The sequence below is a fragment of the Amborella trichopoda genome, chromosome 9, assembly GCF_054954075.1.
Source record: "Amborella trichopoda isolate Santa Cruz 75 chromosome 9, AtrichopodaSantaCruz75HAP2 v2.0, whole genome shotgun sequence".
Lineage (NCBI taxonomy): Eukaryota > Viridiplantae > Streptophyta > Magnoliopsida > Amborellales > Amborellaceae > Amborella > Amborella trichopoda.
Window position 1 is genome coordinate 42,228,647 of NC_142344.1, and position 15,624 is coordinate 42,244,270.

The 15,624-nt window shown below is 36.6% G+C and overlaps 1 protein-coding gene across 47 annotated transcripts in view; it reads right to left on the reverse strand.

The window, feature by feature from the left end:
• LOC18438951 (serine/threonine-protein kinase BLUS1) overlaps nucleotides 1-11,835 on the reverse strand; it is a 30,933-nt gene extending 19,098 nt beyond the window's left edge. For 12 of the 47 annotated variants that reach the window (XR_016041419.1, XR_016041417.1, XR_016041416.1 and 9 more), the window contains exons 1-13: nucleotides 11,403-11,832; nucleotides 10,056-10,254; nucleotides 8,809-9,063; nucleotides 8,585-8,709; nucleotides 7,699-7,743; nucleotides 6,915-6,996; nucleotides 6,644-6,712; nucleotides 6,278-6,448; nucleotides 6,075-6,140; nucleotides 5,363-5,431; nucleotides 4,937-5,008; nucleotides 4,766-4,827; nucleotides 1,884-2,162 (exon numbers count right to left, since the gene is read on the reverse strand). Coding sequence is in view for 32 of the 47 variants with exons in the window: in XM_088847976.1 (XP_088704102.1) it covers nucleotides 1,884-2,162; nucleotides 4,766-4,827; nucleotides 4,937-5,008; nucleotides 5,363-5,431; nucleotides 6,075-6,140; nucleotides 6,278-6,448; nucleotides 6,644-6,712; nucleotides 6,915-6,996; nucleotides 7,699-7,743; nucleotides 8,585-8,709; nucleotides 8,809-9,063; nucleotides 10,056-10,226 (1,466 nt within the window). In the remaining 15 variants the exon portion in view is untranslated. Of the gene's footprint in view, nucleotides 1-1,883; nucleotides 2,163-4,765; nucleotides 4,828-4,936; nucleotides 5,009-5,362; nucleotides 5,432-6,074; nucleotides 6,141-6,277; nucleotides 6,459-6,643; nucleotides 6,713-6,914; nucleotides 6,997-7,698; nucleotides 7,744-8,584; nucleotides 8,710-8,808; nucleotides 9,064-10,055; nucleotides 10,255-10,359; nucleotides 10,376-11,402 lie in introns of those variants that run through there. The other 35 variants (XR_016041421.1, XR_016041420.1, XR_016041424.1 and 32 more) reach the window with 9 other exon arrangements.
• Between the last annotated feature and the right edge of the window lie 3,789 nt (nucleotides 11,836-15,624).

The window sequence follows — 15,624 nt, forward strand, 5'->3', positions numbered from 1 at the left end:
TAACAACTACAGAGCTGGTGGGATTTGGTAGCATAACCATAGGGAAAATCAGTTACCACTGGAATAACTGTAGTGAAAAGCTGCCAAGGGTATTTTGGTCTTCCTATTTGTTTCAATGAATTTTAGATGCAAAATTTGAGTTTGAACGAGTTCAAATTGCCCAAACTCATTGATTAAGCAAAACGATTGATCCAAACAACTTTTGTGTTGATCAGCCACATAATCAAAAAAATTTCAGGATTTGAAACTGAACACCCTAAACTCTGTTTAAGTTGGTTCAAAGAGCCAATACTACAGCTACAGGTCAGTTCAAAACTAACATAATACAAATATCTTTTGGGCTGCTTGGACTATGAAGGCAGCCCATGGACAGAGAGGGTTGGGTTCAGGATTTATGCAGGCTAGACTGGAATTGAGCTTAGGGAGATAAGACCCTATGAGAGAGGAAATTCATGGCACGTACATCACCTACCACTACGTTAGGTCCAACTAGATCGCTGGTGACAACCTCTAGATGCACTACACAAAAAATTGAAGGATGTTCATGATGCAACTTAGGGCTGGGAGGTCTGTTTATGACACACATACTTGTAAATCAAACTTTGTTGAATGACCATCCAGAGGAAAGAAACAGTTGGGGCTGGGTGGCTTTGGAATATCCCCTAAAGATGTTGAGGGATCCTCATTCGTGTCTTACTTATGAATGATTTCCTTTTGTAACTCTTCCCTAGATGAGGCCAAAGCATTACTCATGCGCCTCAAGCTTTGTATACCTCTAAGGGATGATGATATGGTTATAGAAGGCAATTGCCTCACTGTTATCAGATGATATCATAGTTGGCACCCTTCCGTTGGTAGTTATCAGCTTTCTTTGAGGACATTTGTTATTCATAGGGTGACAAAAGTTTCTAACTTGCACCAAGGGATGTAAATGTAGAGATGGACATATTGGCAAATAGTTTGATCACATGCGACCTAATATTTGTTAAGGATACAGTCACCAATCACAAAATAAATAAATAAATAAATAAATAAATGGAGGGTGCTCCTCAAATCTTGAGATGTCACTGTGGTCTCTGGCATCTCTTTACCTTGTTTCTTTCTTCATGTACTGCTTAATTACTTTACTTTTTCCGTAGGAGGTTAATTTACAAAAAAGAAGATGGTACCAAATGATTTCACGGCACCCAAAACGTAAGTCAATGGGAAAGTACGGTATTATCTATTGGACCATTGTAAAACCTTAGTTAAATGTGGTCATCACCATCAAACGAAATCCAGGGGTAGTGATAACGAGAGAGTGGGACCCACTATAGGAGGCATGTCAGATCTAGTGGGTCTCATTCTTTTTCCACCATCGTCTATCATTCATTGGACAATGATGACCCAAGTGGATTATTGTTTTCAATGGTTCATAAAATTACATGGAATATTCCCCTAATTCATTTGCAGTTACCAAGTGCATCAAAGCTTTGTCGTCTCAAGTTCCATAAGATAGGTGATTCAACTTTTCATTGTGGATCTCGAAACTCAATGATGAGATGATAAAATTTGTAGCAAGTAGTGACCTCTAGGTGTTCGGAAACCTAAAGGGCATTGAAACTATATCCAACATTAAAACCATAAAGGCCCATTACTTAAAGGCAATAATACCATAATCCAATGAGAATGGTACATGGTACGTCAAGGGCATCCGCTATCTTTCCACATGGACAATGAAGATGTGGAGGCCACCACGACAATAGCCCCATAATCTCCACTTGTGCATCATAAGGAACGAATGTTTGATGCACCTTTGGAGTACCATAAACTAAACTCTTATTGGATTACAATATAGTTTCCCAACCATAAATCAAGGGATTCGCGTGAAACAAGATCTTCACCTCTCAGAGAAGCGGCCCCTCTCTGAAGAGGGCATGCTTAATACCCGAATGGGCATCAGAGGCCCACTGTGAGTTTGGCGGTGCTTGAATAATTGATTCCGAGAGTTGCTTTGTTCAGGATCCCTTTTTGAGAGAGAATGAATAGGATCATTTATTGACCCATTTTCACGACCATCTCTTTGCTCCAAATTTTCAGCTGCAGGCGACTCTGATTCTGAATTTTCCTCCCTTGCACCAAAGCACCTGCTATCTAGACATCCAGCTCCATCGATATTTCCTCTATAAGTAAAAGAAAGATGTTAATTAGCGGGAATACTAAAAGAATCTTATTACAAACATAGAATGGGTATCCTAATATCCAAAGTACTATAATGATAGCTTAATAAAAAATATGACATGCTTAAACTTGCAACATAAAAGGCTCAATTAAGAGACAAGTGAAACTGTAGATTCAAAACCTTTCAACATGATGTGTCTATCGCACAACTACCAGAATCTCTCACCCCAGGTGGCGATTCCGCTTCAGAACCCCGACTCCGTGATTCCGTCAAGGAATCTTCATGGAAACCCTCTATTTAAAATCAGGAATCTCAATTCCACATTTGTTTGATCTTGATTCCACATTTTTTTAATATCGATTTAATTTTTGTGCAACCCAGATTTCAAAGCAGTATATTTTTTATTACATGTAATTATGTACTCTCTTCTAGTGTTAAAATCTCTATCACCCTCTCTCCATGAGTGTGCTTATGATGTTTAGACTTAGCAATTGTTCCAGGAACCCTACAACACAATGTGAATGTCAACAAAAAATATTATTTTATTTGCTTTCTCATTAAATGTACTCACTTTTATTTTATCACGTATATTTTGAAAATAAGGTTTAGGGATTCTTACACAAATGCTTTTCTATAAGTGCTAGAACTTGGTAGCTATTTTTTAAAGATAATTGGGATCAGTTTGGATTACACTTCTAATAGAGCTAGAACTGGCTGCATCTTTTTTTTTTTTTTTTTTTTTTTTTTTGAGAACAACTGGCTTCTATTTTTTAAGAATGATGGGAAAGAGATTTAGGTTCAATTCGGATTGCAAGACAGAATAACACAATGGCATAAACATATTCCCATTTTGAACTATACAATGAAATCAAAATCTCAGTTTTAAGTAATCAAAATCTCAGTTTCAAGTATACATGAGATAATATTTGTTGTAAATACTATCACAAATTCCCTATTGGAGTGTCTGCTAATTGTATTACGGCCACTTGATCTTAATTCTGATACTGTGATTAGAGCTCAATATATCATTCTCAATACCAGAAGAACTCTTTTTCAGGTCTTTATGACCTTTGAGGATCTCGATTCCAATACTAGGGGAACCATGGCTAAGCAATACCCAATACATCGATTCCAATAGGAATTTTTGCAAAATACATCGATTCCAAAAGGAATTCTTGCATAAGATTACTCCACAACCTTGACTTTTTGCCCCATGAAACAAATTTCCTTATGATTTTTGATGTAGTTCTAATTTGTTGGATGTACGATCCCATAGATGTAGGGATCTCGATTCCAAGTGGAATTAAACTAGATTCTTACTTGGTATGAATCTCAATTCCAAATAGTCTGAAACTTGAGTCTAAAAGCTAGGAATCTTGATTCCGTTTGGGTTGAAACTCGATTCCATAGAAGTGGGAATATCCATTCCATTTGGGTCGAAACTTCAAAACTCAATTCCAATAAAGTATGAATTTCATTTCCTGCAATTCCCCACTTATGGACAGCAATTCCGACAACATGATTCTTCCAACCACTCGCAAATCTGCGATTCCAATTCCTAAATTGATTCAAAATCTCAAGCATTTCCAACAACTATGATCTATCCTTCTGAGACTTTTTCAACCATTGAAGAAACAAAAGTATTCAGCATTGGAGCCTGAAAGTTAAGAGAATGAAAAGTATTCCAAGAACATAGCATTCAAAATGTACAACTTAAAGAAAAACTAAAATTTCCATCATGCGAACTAAGACTTAAATATTGAAAGCAAGGAAAAATCTTTTCTTGTCACTTCTTTTATCATCTGCAGTGTTTTAAAAAGTGGACCGCCCAGCGCCTAGGCAATCCAAAAGGCCTGACAGCCTCGCCCAAGCCTAGGCGGCCAAATTAGGCGGGTTGTCCCTAGGCGCCCACCTAGGCACCCACCTAAGCAAGCACCCAGGACCTACGCCCCTCCTAGGGGCAGAAATGCGCCTCGTTGAGAGCATTTTTTGGTCTTTTTTTTAATACTAAAGGGGCAAAATCGTAGGTTTTAAGTTCATTTTAAACCTAAACTCCATTAGAGCCTACTTTAGAGAGAGAGACAGAAACCCCAAAAAACTAGTTTTGGTGATTTCCATTTACAAGAAATTGATCTAAGCATCACCCAATGATATTAGATTTAGTGGACTATCAAACTATAGACTTATGGTGTATGGAGGAGTGTGTGCTATGTGGCCTTGTGTACTATACATTTGATGTGCCCTAAATCCCTAACTCTTATTTGTTATACAGTTATACTTATAATGTTATACTATAGAGACATTTTTCTTTCTATTGGGCCGCCTAGGTGCTGCCTAACTTTTTTGAAACACTGATCATCGGGAACACACTAATCTTACATATTATCAGAAGAAAACATGGGCCATAGTATCATAATATACAAGCATATCAGAAGACTATTAAATTAACCAAGAGAGGACTTAACCAATAATGATGATTCACATAATAAAAGAGAAGGTAAAACCTCCAAATGAATAGTAGCTAATAAAGTAAACACAGAATTATAATATCAAAGTGCAGAATCCAACAAACAAACCAAGATGACATATGCTGCATGAACATACTTGCAATAAAGGTCATTGGTTGATATTGACTTCCCCGCGCCAGATTTAGATACAGAGAAGACCTATGAAAATATACAAGTCATTCAAAGCTTGAACGTCTAAAATTGAGCTCTCTCTCTCTCTCTCTCTCGCTCTCTCTCTCTCTCTCATATGCAAGAGAAGCCATCAAACCCTATCATTTACAAGTGGTCCTAAATCTTCGTCTTCTTCCTTCAAAACTGAGGGATCATCATCATCCTGAACCTATTATAAAAAGAAAAGCAAGGAAATTATATCTCAATGACAAAGTACAAGAGTTCAAAAATGGATAGAAATTAAATAAGTACTTGCTCAAGCTACACTTCTGAAACATGAATAGAACAAAGGAAAGCATATTATAGTCCTAATAATATATGTTACTCCAGGACTACATCCAACATGTTCATAGTAACTGGAGAACAACTGGAGTGGGACTCATAGAGACATTCACTGGGGAAATTTATCTCCAACCACCCATCCTAGGGAATGGACAGTGGATGTAGCTTGAAGCTTTGGAGTACACTGGACGATGGTATAATTTCACATGGAAAGCATGTAAAGAAGACAGCTTTATCATACCAGTGCAGCTTGGGATTTCAAATCCTCAACATCAAAATTCCATGCACTTACACCTCGCTTATACTCATCCTGGCATAAAGAACATAACAACCAAATAATCAGACCATTTCTGCAAGATTACTAGAAGCACACCAAGTCTTCATTCAATTGAATTAGGGGAGACCAGAATACAAATAAAAATAGAGAGGACCTTCTTCATTTTATTTTGGAGTTAAGATATGACAAATTTCCAGTCCTATAAGGTCTCCTGAAACTTGGTAGTGACCTGAGGCGAATTGGCTGGAACATGTCATTCGCTGACTTGCTAACACTCTTAACTGTGGTTTCTGCCTGCCTGTTTTTTGATTTTTTAACTGCGGCTTGTGTTTTCTATCTGATGTGGTTAGTTCCCTAATGCAAACTAAAAGATTTCATCATGAAATAAAAGCTATTCACTTTTCTCACTTCTGTAAACAGTGATGTCAGAATGAGTCATTTATCCAATGCTAGCTAGAATTACTGCCACAAAATGGTTAACCGGTTCAATATTTTTCCTTTAAAAGGAAATGCTATGGAGCTGGTTTTTCAATCCATCGATGAACCTTATTCAGAAAAAGGATGGTGCTGATGATTCATCGAGCAATCGATCTTAGCCCTCGGAAAACTTGGTGGCCCTCGCAATCTAAAGTATCAAATGCAACAAACATAAAGAGAATCAGGACAAGCACCGAACCTGTGACAATGCTTCTTCTTCCGCTGAAGGCATCTTCTTTAATGCTAACTGTGCAGCATCCTTAAGCTGTATCATAAAAAGGAATCATTCTATCATAAATGCAATTTTGGGCTCTAATCAATACAATAGCAGGTAGTGAGTGTATTCTCAAAGAGACAGGCAGCACTTCATGAGATTGTTAATGCAAAGAAGCGTATGCCAACCTGGAGAGCTTTGACACGTTCCCATAGTGGCGGCAAGTTAACTAGAAGACCTGGCACTGTTGCCTCTGGAGGCTTTGCATGTTTAAAAAAGGAATGCTTTAATAGCTTTTCCGCTGTTGGCCTCTTCATTGGATCTTTCACCAAGCACATGGCAACCATTTCTTTAAAAGACTGCTCACAACTGGAACTCTTTTAATTAGTAAATTAAATCAGGAACAATCTTTCAGTATGAAAGTCTTGCAAATAAAGTTTTGTTCAAAATTGTTGGTAACAAACGAATTCATTAATTCCATAGCCAACATTATCTTATCTATCAGCAACCTAAATCTTGGAATAATTGTCAGTAGGCATAAGGACAAGTGACACCTTTGAGAATCTTTTGTCTCTATCATAATCAAGTCCAGGAGGAGCACTTTGGATGGTCATCAGAAGAACCTAAGGCAAACAGCAACCAAAAGTTAAAATATGGAAAACAGCACTATAATGAGTTTCTGTATTGAACGCTTGCTTTGTTTCGAAACATCCAATATTGAAATACGACTTATGAAATGAACATGATCATTTAGTAAAAGGATTCTCAAGATTAATTATCTAAGACAATCAACTTTCCATTCTTCATGAGCAACAAAAGTTTTACCTTCATTGGAGGATACTTTGAGAAGGGAGCATGCCCATGTGCCAACTCCAATGCAGTTATTCCAAATGACCAAATGTCAGCTCTGTAGCAATAATGCAAATAAGAAAAATGATGATGACGTGCATTGAATTTGGCCACATGACATTTCATAAGCAGAAGAACAAAGCTTTTCACCGCAAAATAGTAAAACAAAGCATTATAAATCATTTCAAAATCTATCTTCAGACAGGCTTTGATGATAACAACAAATAAAACATAATAGTGATATAGACGATACTGGCAAATTTGTAGCTCAAACAATTGCATGTCTATAGCATCAACATGACTATTCATGATATTTGAAGCTTTCAATATGCTAGTGGCTTTCAACCTGACATTTTACTCATAGTGTTTTGCATGGAATAAAAGGATGCCCAAAAAATAGGATTTACATGAATTACAAAAATGCTTCTTGGAAAGAAAGGTTTACAAAGTGGAAAATAAGCTATGGTTATCCTGGATCCTGATATTACAATGAGCAAGTATTTCTAGGTTTCAGTTAAGTTGTTTACTGATTTAGAAACCACAGTAAACATATAAAACATAACAAAACCAGATATCAAAGACTAATGAATTTTTTCTTCAGATGAAGCAATTAGACTGAATAGTATGACATGGAGCACAGAATCAACATGTCATCTCCATGAAGACAAGATATTTATGAGGATGATAGCTACTGACCATTCTAGATTTCATTTGGTAAAAGTTACGTAAGATTATGCCAGACATAATGAATCATACTTACTTGAAATTATATCCACTACCTGGTTGCAAAACCTCAGGTGCCATCCTAAACAAACAGTAAGTTAAATTATCAGACAACAAATACTAAAATGTGAACTATACAATAAACCAATGGACTATGGAATTATGGAAAACGATATTCCATTGGGGTCATCACCATCTAATTATATTATGGATGATAATGGAAGAGGGAGGGAGGGAGGGAGGGAGGGAGGGTGGGAGGGAGGGAGAGAAAAAGAGAGAGAGAGAGAGAGATGAACCCACCATTGGAGTTGAGTCCTAATTCGATGGATCCCACTCTCTCTCCATCACCATTCATTATTTAATTGGACCATGCACTCCTCAATAAACTATGATTTTCCGTAATCCATTGGAATATAGTAAACTTCTCTACAGTGTTTCAAAAAGCGGACCGCCCAGCACCTAGGCGGTTCTGGGGGCCTGGGTGCATCGCCCAGGATTAAGTGCCCAAAAAAAGCGGATATCCCTAGGCGCCTGAGAACTCGCCGAGGCAGCTACCTGAACCCACCTAGGCAGCCGCCCAGGGCCTACACCCCACCCAGGGGCGGAAATGCCCCTCGTTGAGGGTATTTTTGGGTCATTTTTTTAATACTAAATGAAACCTAAAACCCATTAGAAAACCCCCAAAAAAAAAACCCATTAGAGCCTATTTTAGAGAGAGAAAAACCAAAAAAAAAAAAAATTCTGTTGGGCCGCCCAGGTTCTAGGCGCCCGCCTAGGCGCTGGGCGGCCTAGACCGCCCCCAACCGCCTAGGTACCGCCTAGCGCTTTTTGAAATACTGCTTGTCTATAGTAAAGTTTACAAAGCCAAAAGCTTCCAAGGTGGGGCTATGTTATAAGAGGGAATGAGAAAAACTATGCCCTACCAACATGGGGTCCCAACAAATGTATTTCTCGAACGTTGCCTGTCACCCCTATCAAACATGCAAGCTGTCACTCCAAAGTCTGCAAGCTTAACCCCACCATCACTATCAAGAAGGATATTTCCAGCCTACAAACAGCACTGGGCGTTAGGAAATCACTCTTATTTCAATTTTCTAATTTCAAATGTTGATCAACAAAATCATGCTAGAAAGAAATTTAAAGCCACCTTCACATCACGATGAATGTGACCATGTCGATGTAGATACTCCACAGCCTTAAGTGTCTCCTTAAGAACAGAACCAATAACGGCTTCTTCAAATCCTTCCGGATAAGCTATCTTCATCAAGTGCAAGCAAGAACCTTCTGCCATGAAAGGCATAACAACCCAAAGGCTATGATCAACAACAAAAGAACTATAGGCCCTGATAACATTAGGGTGGTCTATTAAACTCATGGTTTGAGCTTCCCTTCGTATGTCATCCTGCATAACATTCAATAGTTATGGATGATTTATGCTAGCAAGGAAGGTTAAACTACTAATGGCGCAAATCATGATTCACTATGGTTTTTTTTTTTAAATCTAACATCATTCATTATGTTAGCCATACTTCCATGTAACTAACATCCTTTTCATTGTCAGAAGTTAACGAACCAGGGGGTACATTCCAGTATAAAAGATGGTCTCACCACAGTCATCAAGGAACATATCCTATGACCAAATTGGAATCTCCCTATCACAATGGTGTCAAAAGACTTTCCTAGTTACTAAATTTTGCACAAAAATCGAGCAAATTTATTGTAAGAAATCAAAGGAGTACGCCTACTAGAGGCATGATTAGGGTCACAAGATTCACAGGTATATCAATGGTCTAATTTCTCAAATCCCTAAGTCTAAAATCAATATGTTAAATTGTTTTGTATGATAATATAAACTAGCATTCCAGGAAAACAACCTCATAAAAGCAAAGATGATATCCTATCTCCTTCGATGTGCTATCAATTATTATCATAGACATGCAGCAAGAAGAAAGGGTGCAGTTTGCTACCACTAAGAATTAGCTTCAAATTCTTCCCCCAAATTTGCTCCGTTAATATCTTAATCACCCACTCTTGAATATCAAATTCATAATATATAAGCAAATAATGGCAAAAGTCCATCATCCAATTGTGCAATTGAACTAATAAATTAAGGAAAAATTAATAAAAGAGTGATAAGAATAAGAAGATCTTAGTGGGTCTCTTCATCAGATAATATATATAACGGAAAAGTTTTATTATCAAGGCGCACAGTCAAATAGGATCAGTTCATTTGTGACATTCAATAAGATTTGAGAAATGAAGAAAGAAAAGGGTAAGAAAGACCAAAGACAATACTTAAAACAAAAGAATAAGATATGAGACACATGCGGAACTTATTTCGATGTATATATTGATCGTAGCTTAAGATGTATATGGAAAGGACATGAGGCATACAAGGTTACTGCCGCATCTGTCGAGATCCAAGCACTTGACAGCAACAACTTCATTAAAAGGCAAGTAGATTGCCCGATAAACTACAGCACTTGCACCATGGCCAACTTCTTCAAGCAACTTATAGTCCCCAGGCAATGCAGAGTAGCTCTTCTGACCACCCATCCTACCCATAATCACCAGAAACTTGCCGCAATCTTCACTGGTAAAGGACACAAAAAAGTTTCATAAGACAAACAACAAAAGAAATGGTAATTCAGAAGAATACCTCATTTCACCATCATCATAACATTACAACTTATCCTACCCATAATCCCGACAGCCTGCAGCAAGCCACTTGCAATGTCAGTAAATGAGAAGAAAAACTTCCTCCTAAAAAACTCTTACATCCATATCTGCCATTCCTTATAGAAGAAGAACCCCACAAAAGGGGTGAGTGTGTGTGTGTGCGTGTATACACATACATATATCAGACTATCAAAATCACGAAAGCAAAATAAAAAAAAAATAAAGTTTCAGTTGAGTTATCAGAACATTAACAGAGCAATTCTCCTCCATGCCACAAACATTCCTAAATACCCATAACCCCAACACCCAAAACTGTGACACCTTAGAACATGAAAGGAACAAAAACGGTTTAAGAAACTTTCCTGAGATTGAACCAAAATTTCAAAACCAACTTCTAATTTACTGAAAGAAAAAATCCCACTTCTAACGAAAAGCAATTCAAATAAATCCCACTTCAGACAAGATTCAATCAGTAAAAAGACACGCACATCTGCTTTCCCAAAAGGAAAGGACTCAACCTCTGGTTATCAACAATAAGAAAATGGGAAAAAGTAAAACAAAATAATAAGCTTCAGTAAGAGAAGTTTCAACCAATAAAAGGAGCACCCACTTCCATCGAAATGAGAAAAACCCATTTCCAATTATCAGCAGAATCAAGAAAAGTTTTTCTACATGAGAAGTTGGACCAAACAGAAGGAACCCACTTCTAAGTCCCCAAAGGAGACTACCCAACTCTGATTATGAGCAATCATAATAACAGGGAAAAACAAAAAAAAAACAAAAAGCCCTTTCAATTACAGAAGAAGATATCCACTTCTAATTCCTCCAAGGAGGAAAGCCCACCTTCGATCATTACCCAAAACACCTTCAACTAGATAAAATTCAAATAATAATATTGAAAACCTACTTCTAATTCACTTAAAACGTGAAGAACCGACCCCTGATTATCATCAGTAACAAACAGGCAAAGTAGAATAACACTACAGAGAGAGAGTCGCAAAGGAGACAAATTAATACAAAATGAAACCCACTACTAATTTCCTGAAATCATGAAGAACCCACCTCTAATACTCAGCAGGAGAGAAGAAATCGCTTCAGTTTGTAAGCAAAAGAAGCCCGAGTCTCAGTTCCCAATAGAAAAAGGACAATCTTCCTTCTTTACTATGAATTTAACCACTTGGGGTCAAGTAATCCTCTCTCAGAAAGCGTTGACCACCATTAAGACGAGTTTAGGAAGGTCTGGAACCGAGCAAAGGTGAGATCACCGATACAGATGAGACGGCCCACCTTCTGGCCTGTCGGCTTTTGTATTCTAAGCATGTTATAATGGGGATTTTAATGGGTCCTTATTTGTGTCGCTGGATTTTGTTTGGTTTTTCACTTTGGATAGATGCGAGAAGATTTTACAGTGTCGTGCGCCATAGATTCTCCATTGCCATTCACTGCCACGGCAAACAGCAGATAGACCGGAGACCTTCGGGTATGGAAAATTATCGAAAATATACTTTATGTTTTGTCTTATTCTAAAAATAAATAAATAAATAAATAAATTTTTATAAACTTCGTCTATACCCTTCTTCTTCTTTTTTTTTCTTTTCCTTTTTTCTGACTTTTATTTCACCAAAATAATATTCACAATAGTCATATTACTGTGAAGCACATTGTGGTACTTTAAGTTCCGTAATATATAGCGTATTTTATATGACACTTTTAATATCATAATATCTCCAATATTTGTTATGGTAGTCAGAACTACTATAATACTTTCACATATGTACCGTACTTTCCTTAGTGATTATATAGTACAAAAATAACCGTAATTATTTCCTACCCTTTTGATGATTTTTTTATCATAAAACCCTATTTTTACGATTTCTTTGTCATAAACCGCTATTTTTTCATCTTCTTTAGCTTCTCTCTCTCTCTTCCTCCTTCGTCTCTCTCATCCATTTTCTATCTCTCTCATCTATTTTCTATCCTCTCATCTTTTTATCAATCTCTGAACGAGGTCTCTGAGAGCTATTTCCCAATATGTGAGCATCAAATATACACACCAACACTATTTTATAGGTATATCATCTGTCAGGCTTTTAATTATATTTCCTTGGATTTGAATGGGAACATTTTATAAGAATATATTATGTTGTTTTTTCTATAGTACAATGTAGTTGAGTTGCCCATTGTATTTTTTTATTAAAATATTGCATAAATAAGTTTTAGATTTGTATTTATATTGTGGTATTTGTATTACAATCTAATGTCCCTATATAATGCAACCTTCTCATTATATATAAGTATTTTGAAACTTCTCAACAATATTTTATATTTATTTCCATCTGAAATTTCTCTGTAGTGATTGAGCTTGTACACAACAATAATGGGTGACAACAAAGTGAATCGTTTCATACTTTGGTGGTTTTTTTAAGAGGAAAACTAATGATAAACGTATTTTCTAGAATACTGGGGACATGAAGGTTCTATTGTTTAGGGTAGTTCTATCATTCGACCAAATAAAGGGTCACTTGTCAAAAGTATCAAATTATGTCCCATGGCTATTAGGTATATTGACCCAGGGTTACCAAGTAACACTAATATGATATGTATTGATAATGATGATGACATTGCAAATATGGTGGAAAGGTATTCTCTTGTCTCTATGTACATCTCAAATAGGCCTATTGAGTCTGACTCCACTGAATATTGACCACCAACAGTGCCCGATAATGGTCCATCAAGATTGGTCATGTAATAAGTTTGCAATGAAATTCATTATTATTTTTATTTGTCAATATTTTGTTATGGGTTAGGACAATTCTCACTTGTTTTTCAATTTTTTTTTGACAGCAGTTCCTAATTAGAGGAAGTAGTTATGAGTGAAGGTGCTGCTGGCATAAGCATAGAAAATGAGCATGATTCAGAAATCGAGCAGCATATCGACGACATCAATCCAATAGAAAGCCCCATCAGGATTAACCATTACAAAGTTATACTTCAACAGGGTCAGGATTTTGAAAAGGTACAAGCATGTCGTAATCACTTTATTGATTATATCATATCACAAAACTTCAATATGAAGTTTATAAAAAGTGAGGAGAGATGTGTATGGGTGAGGTGTGTTACAGATGGGTGTACATGGCAAGTGAGCTGTTCGAGGGTTAATACAACAAACTTCTTCGAGGTGTCTCTGGAGGGATGTTTTCTAAATGGATTCTGGATTAAGGGTCTAGTCCTTAGCCTGCACCACTCCATGTATTCTTATGTCGGCTTCCTATTGAACATATTTTCAGCTACCTGACACATATAATCGAACCTCTTCGTCCATCTATCTATTTCATTTTGAAGCTTGTCTGCCCAGTTAGCAGTCATCTTCCCCCTTCTCTCCCTCCTCTCTCACTGCAAGGGATCAGTCGGTATCCCTTGGTGAAGTCTAAACTGCCGGAGCACACGATATGACATTTCCTAACAAATGTGTCTACATATGAGATATGTGCGACGTGAAGTAGTCTAATGAACAATAAGGTCATAATCTCTATCCTTTTCAATTTCCTCTCCTATGTCAAGATAATCATTGTATGGGGTCCATATGACCTATAACAAAAAAAAAAAAAAATTAAGTTAAATAACCTACATCAAAACTTAATTGAAATATAAATAAACAAAATCAATGATAATTATTCTATACTACTATCATTTATCTACGCGTTATCCGTGTCCTGTCACCCCACGAGAGGGAAGTTGTGAGAGTTATCTATTCTCGAGGAGGGGCCCACCTGAGGGATCTAGGTTTCCTTGTCCTTATTTTTTTGAGAATTAGGCACAACAATTTGAACGCTCGTACGCCTATCACAGATGCATGTATAAAAAATAAGTATTACAACAAAAAATGTCTATCAAACTTTAAAAAACTATCAAAACATTAATATACTAGCATTACCAGCAAAATAGTGGCTGATCCACTTAGGTGCTGATGACCAAGACGAACAACTTTTGACAATCCTCGACACAAAAAAGGTAGGGCAGCTGCACCCCATACATACTGACCAGCTACTTCCATATCCTCAAAAAGCTGTAAATACATTATAGGCACCGTACCATCTATGGAATCCGCAAATATTGTGCAATCGACTAGAAATAGGATGTAGGACGGTGTGGTAATAGTTCTATAATAGCTGTTTAAAAGTGTTCATCAACTAGATAAAAGAATGGTTACCACCAGGTGGCAGTTGTCCTATCATGCTGACAACTTAATCCTCGTACTTCTCCATTCTCTTAAGAGTTACAGCTACACCAGTTACCCTGAACCAGAGAATTTGTTATACATCTTCAAGAGTAGGCATCATCTCTCTGACATCTATATTGAAGTGCTGGTTGTTTGTCTTTACGTGCTACCTCTCTATCATAGTAGACAATGTGTCGCAGTCATGGTGAGTTATCAGTATTATGGTCAGATGATACAATTCTGATCTCCTGACCCAATCAATTTGATCATTATTTGTTCAAGGCAAAAAAGAAGCTACATTGACCTTCTCATCAACCTTGAGGGGATTTTTTCGATCCTAAAATGAAATTTGTAATTTCAAATACTAAATAAATAAATTGATTAACCAACATGATAGACAAAGAATATGATTTGAAATAATTGTATATACATCTCATTCTCAAATCTTTTGTGGTATATGTTCTTTCTGTCTATTGAGTAATGTAGGAATCTCATGACCTCCATCGCAGGCTGCGCCTTCTGCCATGGTCCCTGTTCAAAAAGCCATCATAAACAACAAACTTATGGTAAATAGACTACTACTAGTCTATCAGACACCTAACCAAGAATATAATCAAGTAAAAGAACAATCAGTAAAAACAAAACTATAGAAGCCCATCCAATTATAATTGGAACACAAAGTTTAACTATATTCAATCATAATTGGGACACAAAGTTTAACTACATTCAATCATAATTAGGACACAAAGTTTAACTAACAAGGCAAACAATAAATCACTTTCATATGTATTTTCATGGATAATTATGAAGATTTGTCATGATAAAGAAATCGTAGATTTGCTGCAAAAATGTTATTGATATAATGTAGAGCATCCTGGTTTCACGAGAATTGATTACTACTCAAGAATAATTGAATAAATAATAAATTTCAAAGTGGAGTAATTTCATGCTTATTTTGAACTCGTAATCAAAGCCATATCAACCTAAAACAATATAGAGCATTTATTTCAACAATGGCAACACCAAAATCCCATTCCAAAACAAGCTAAAAAACAATATATATAT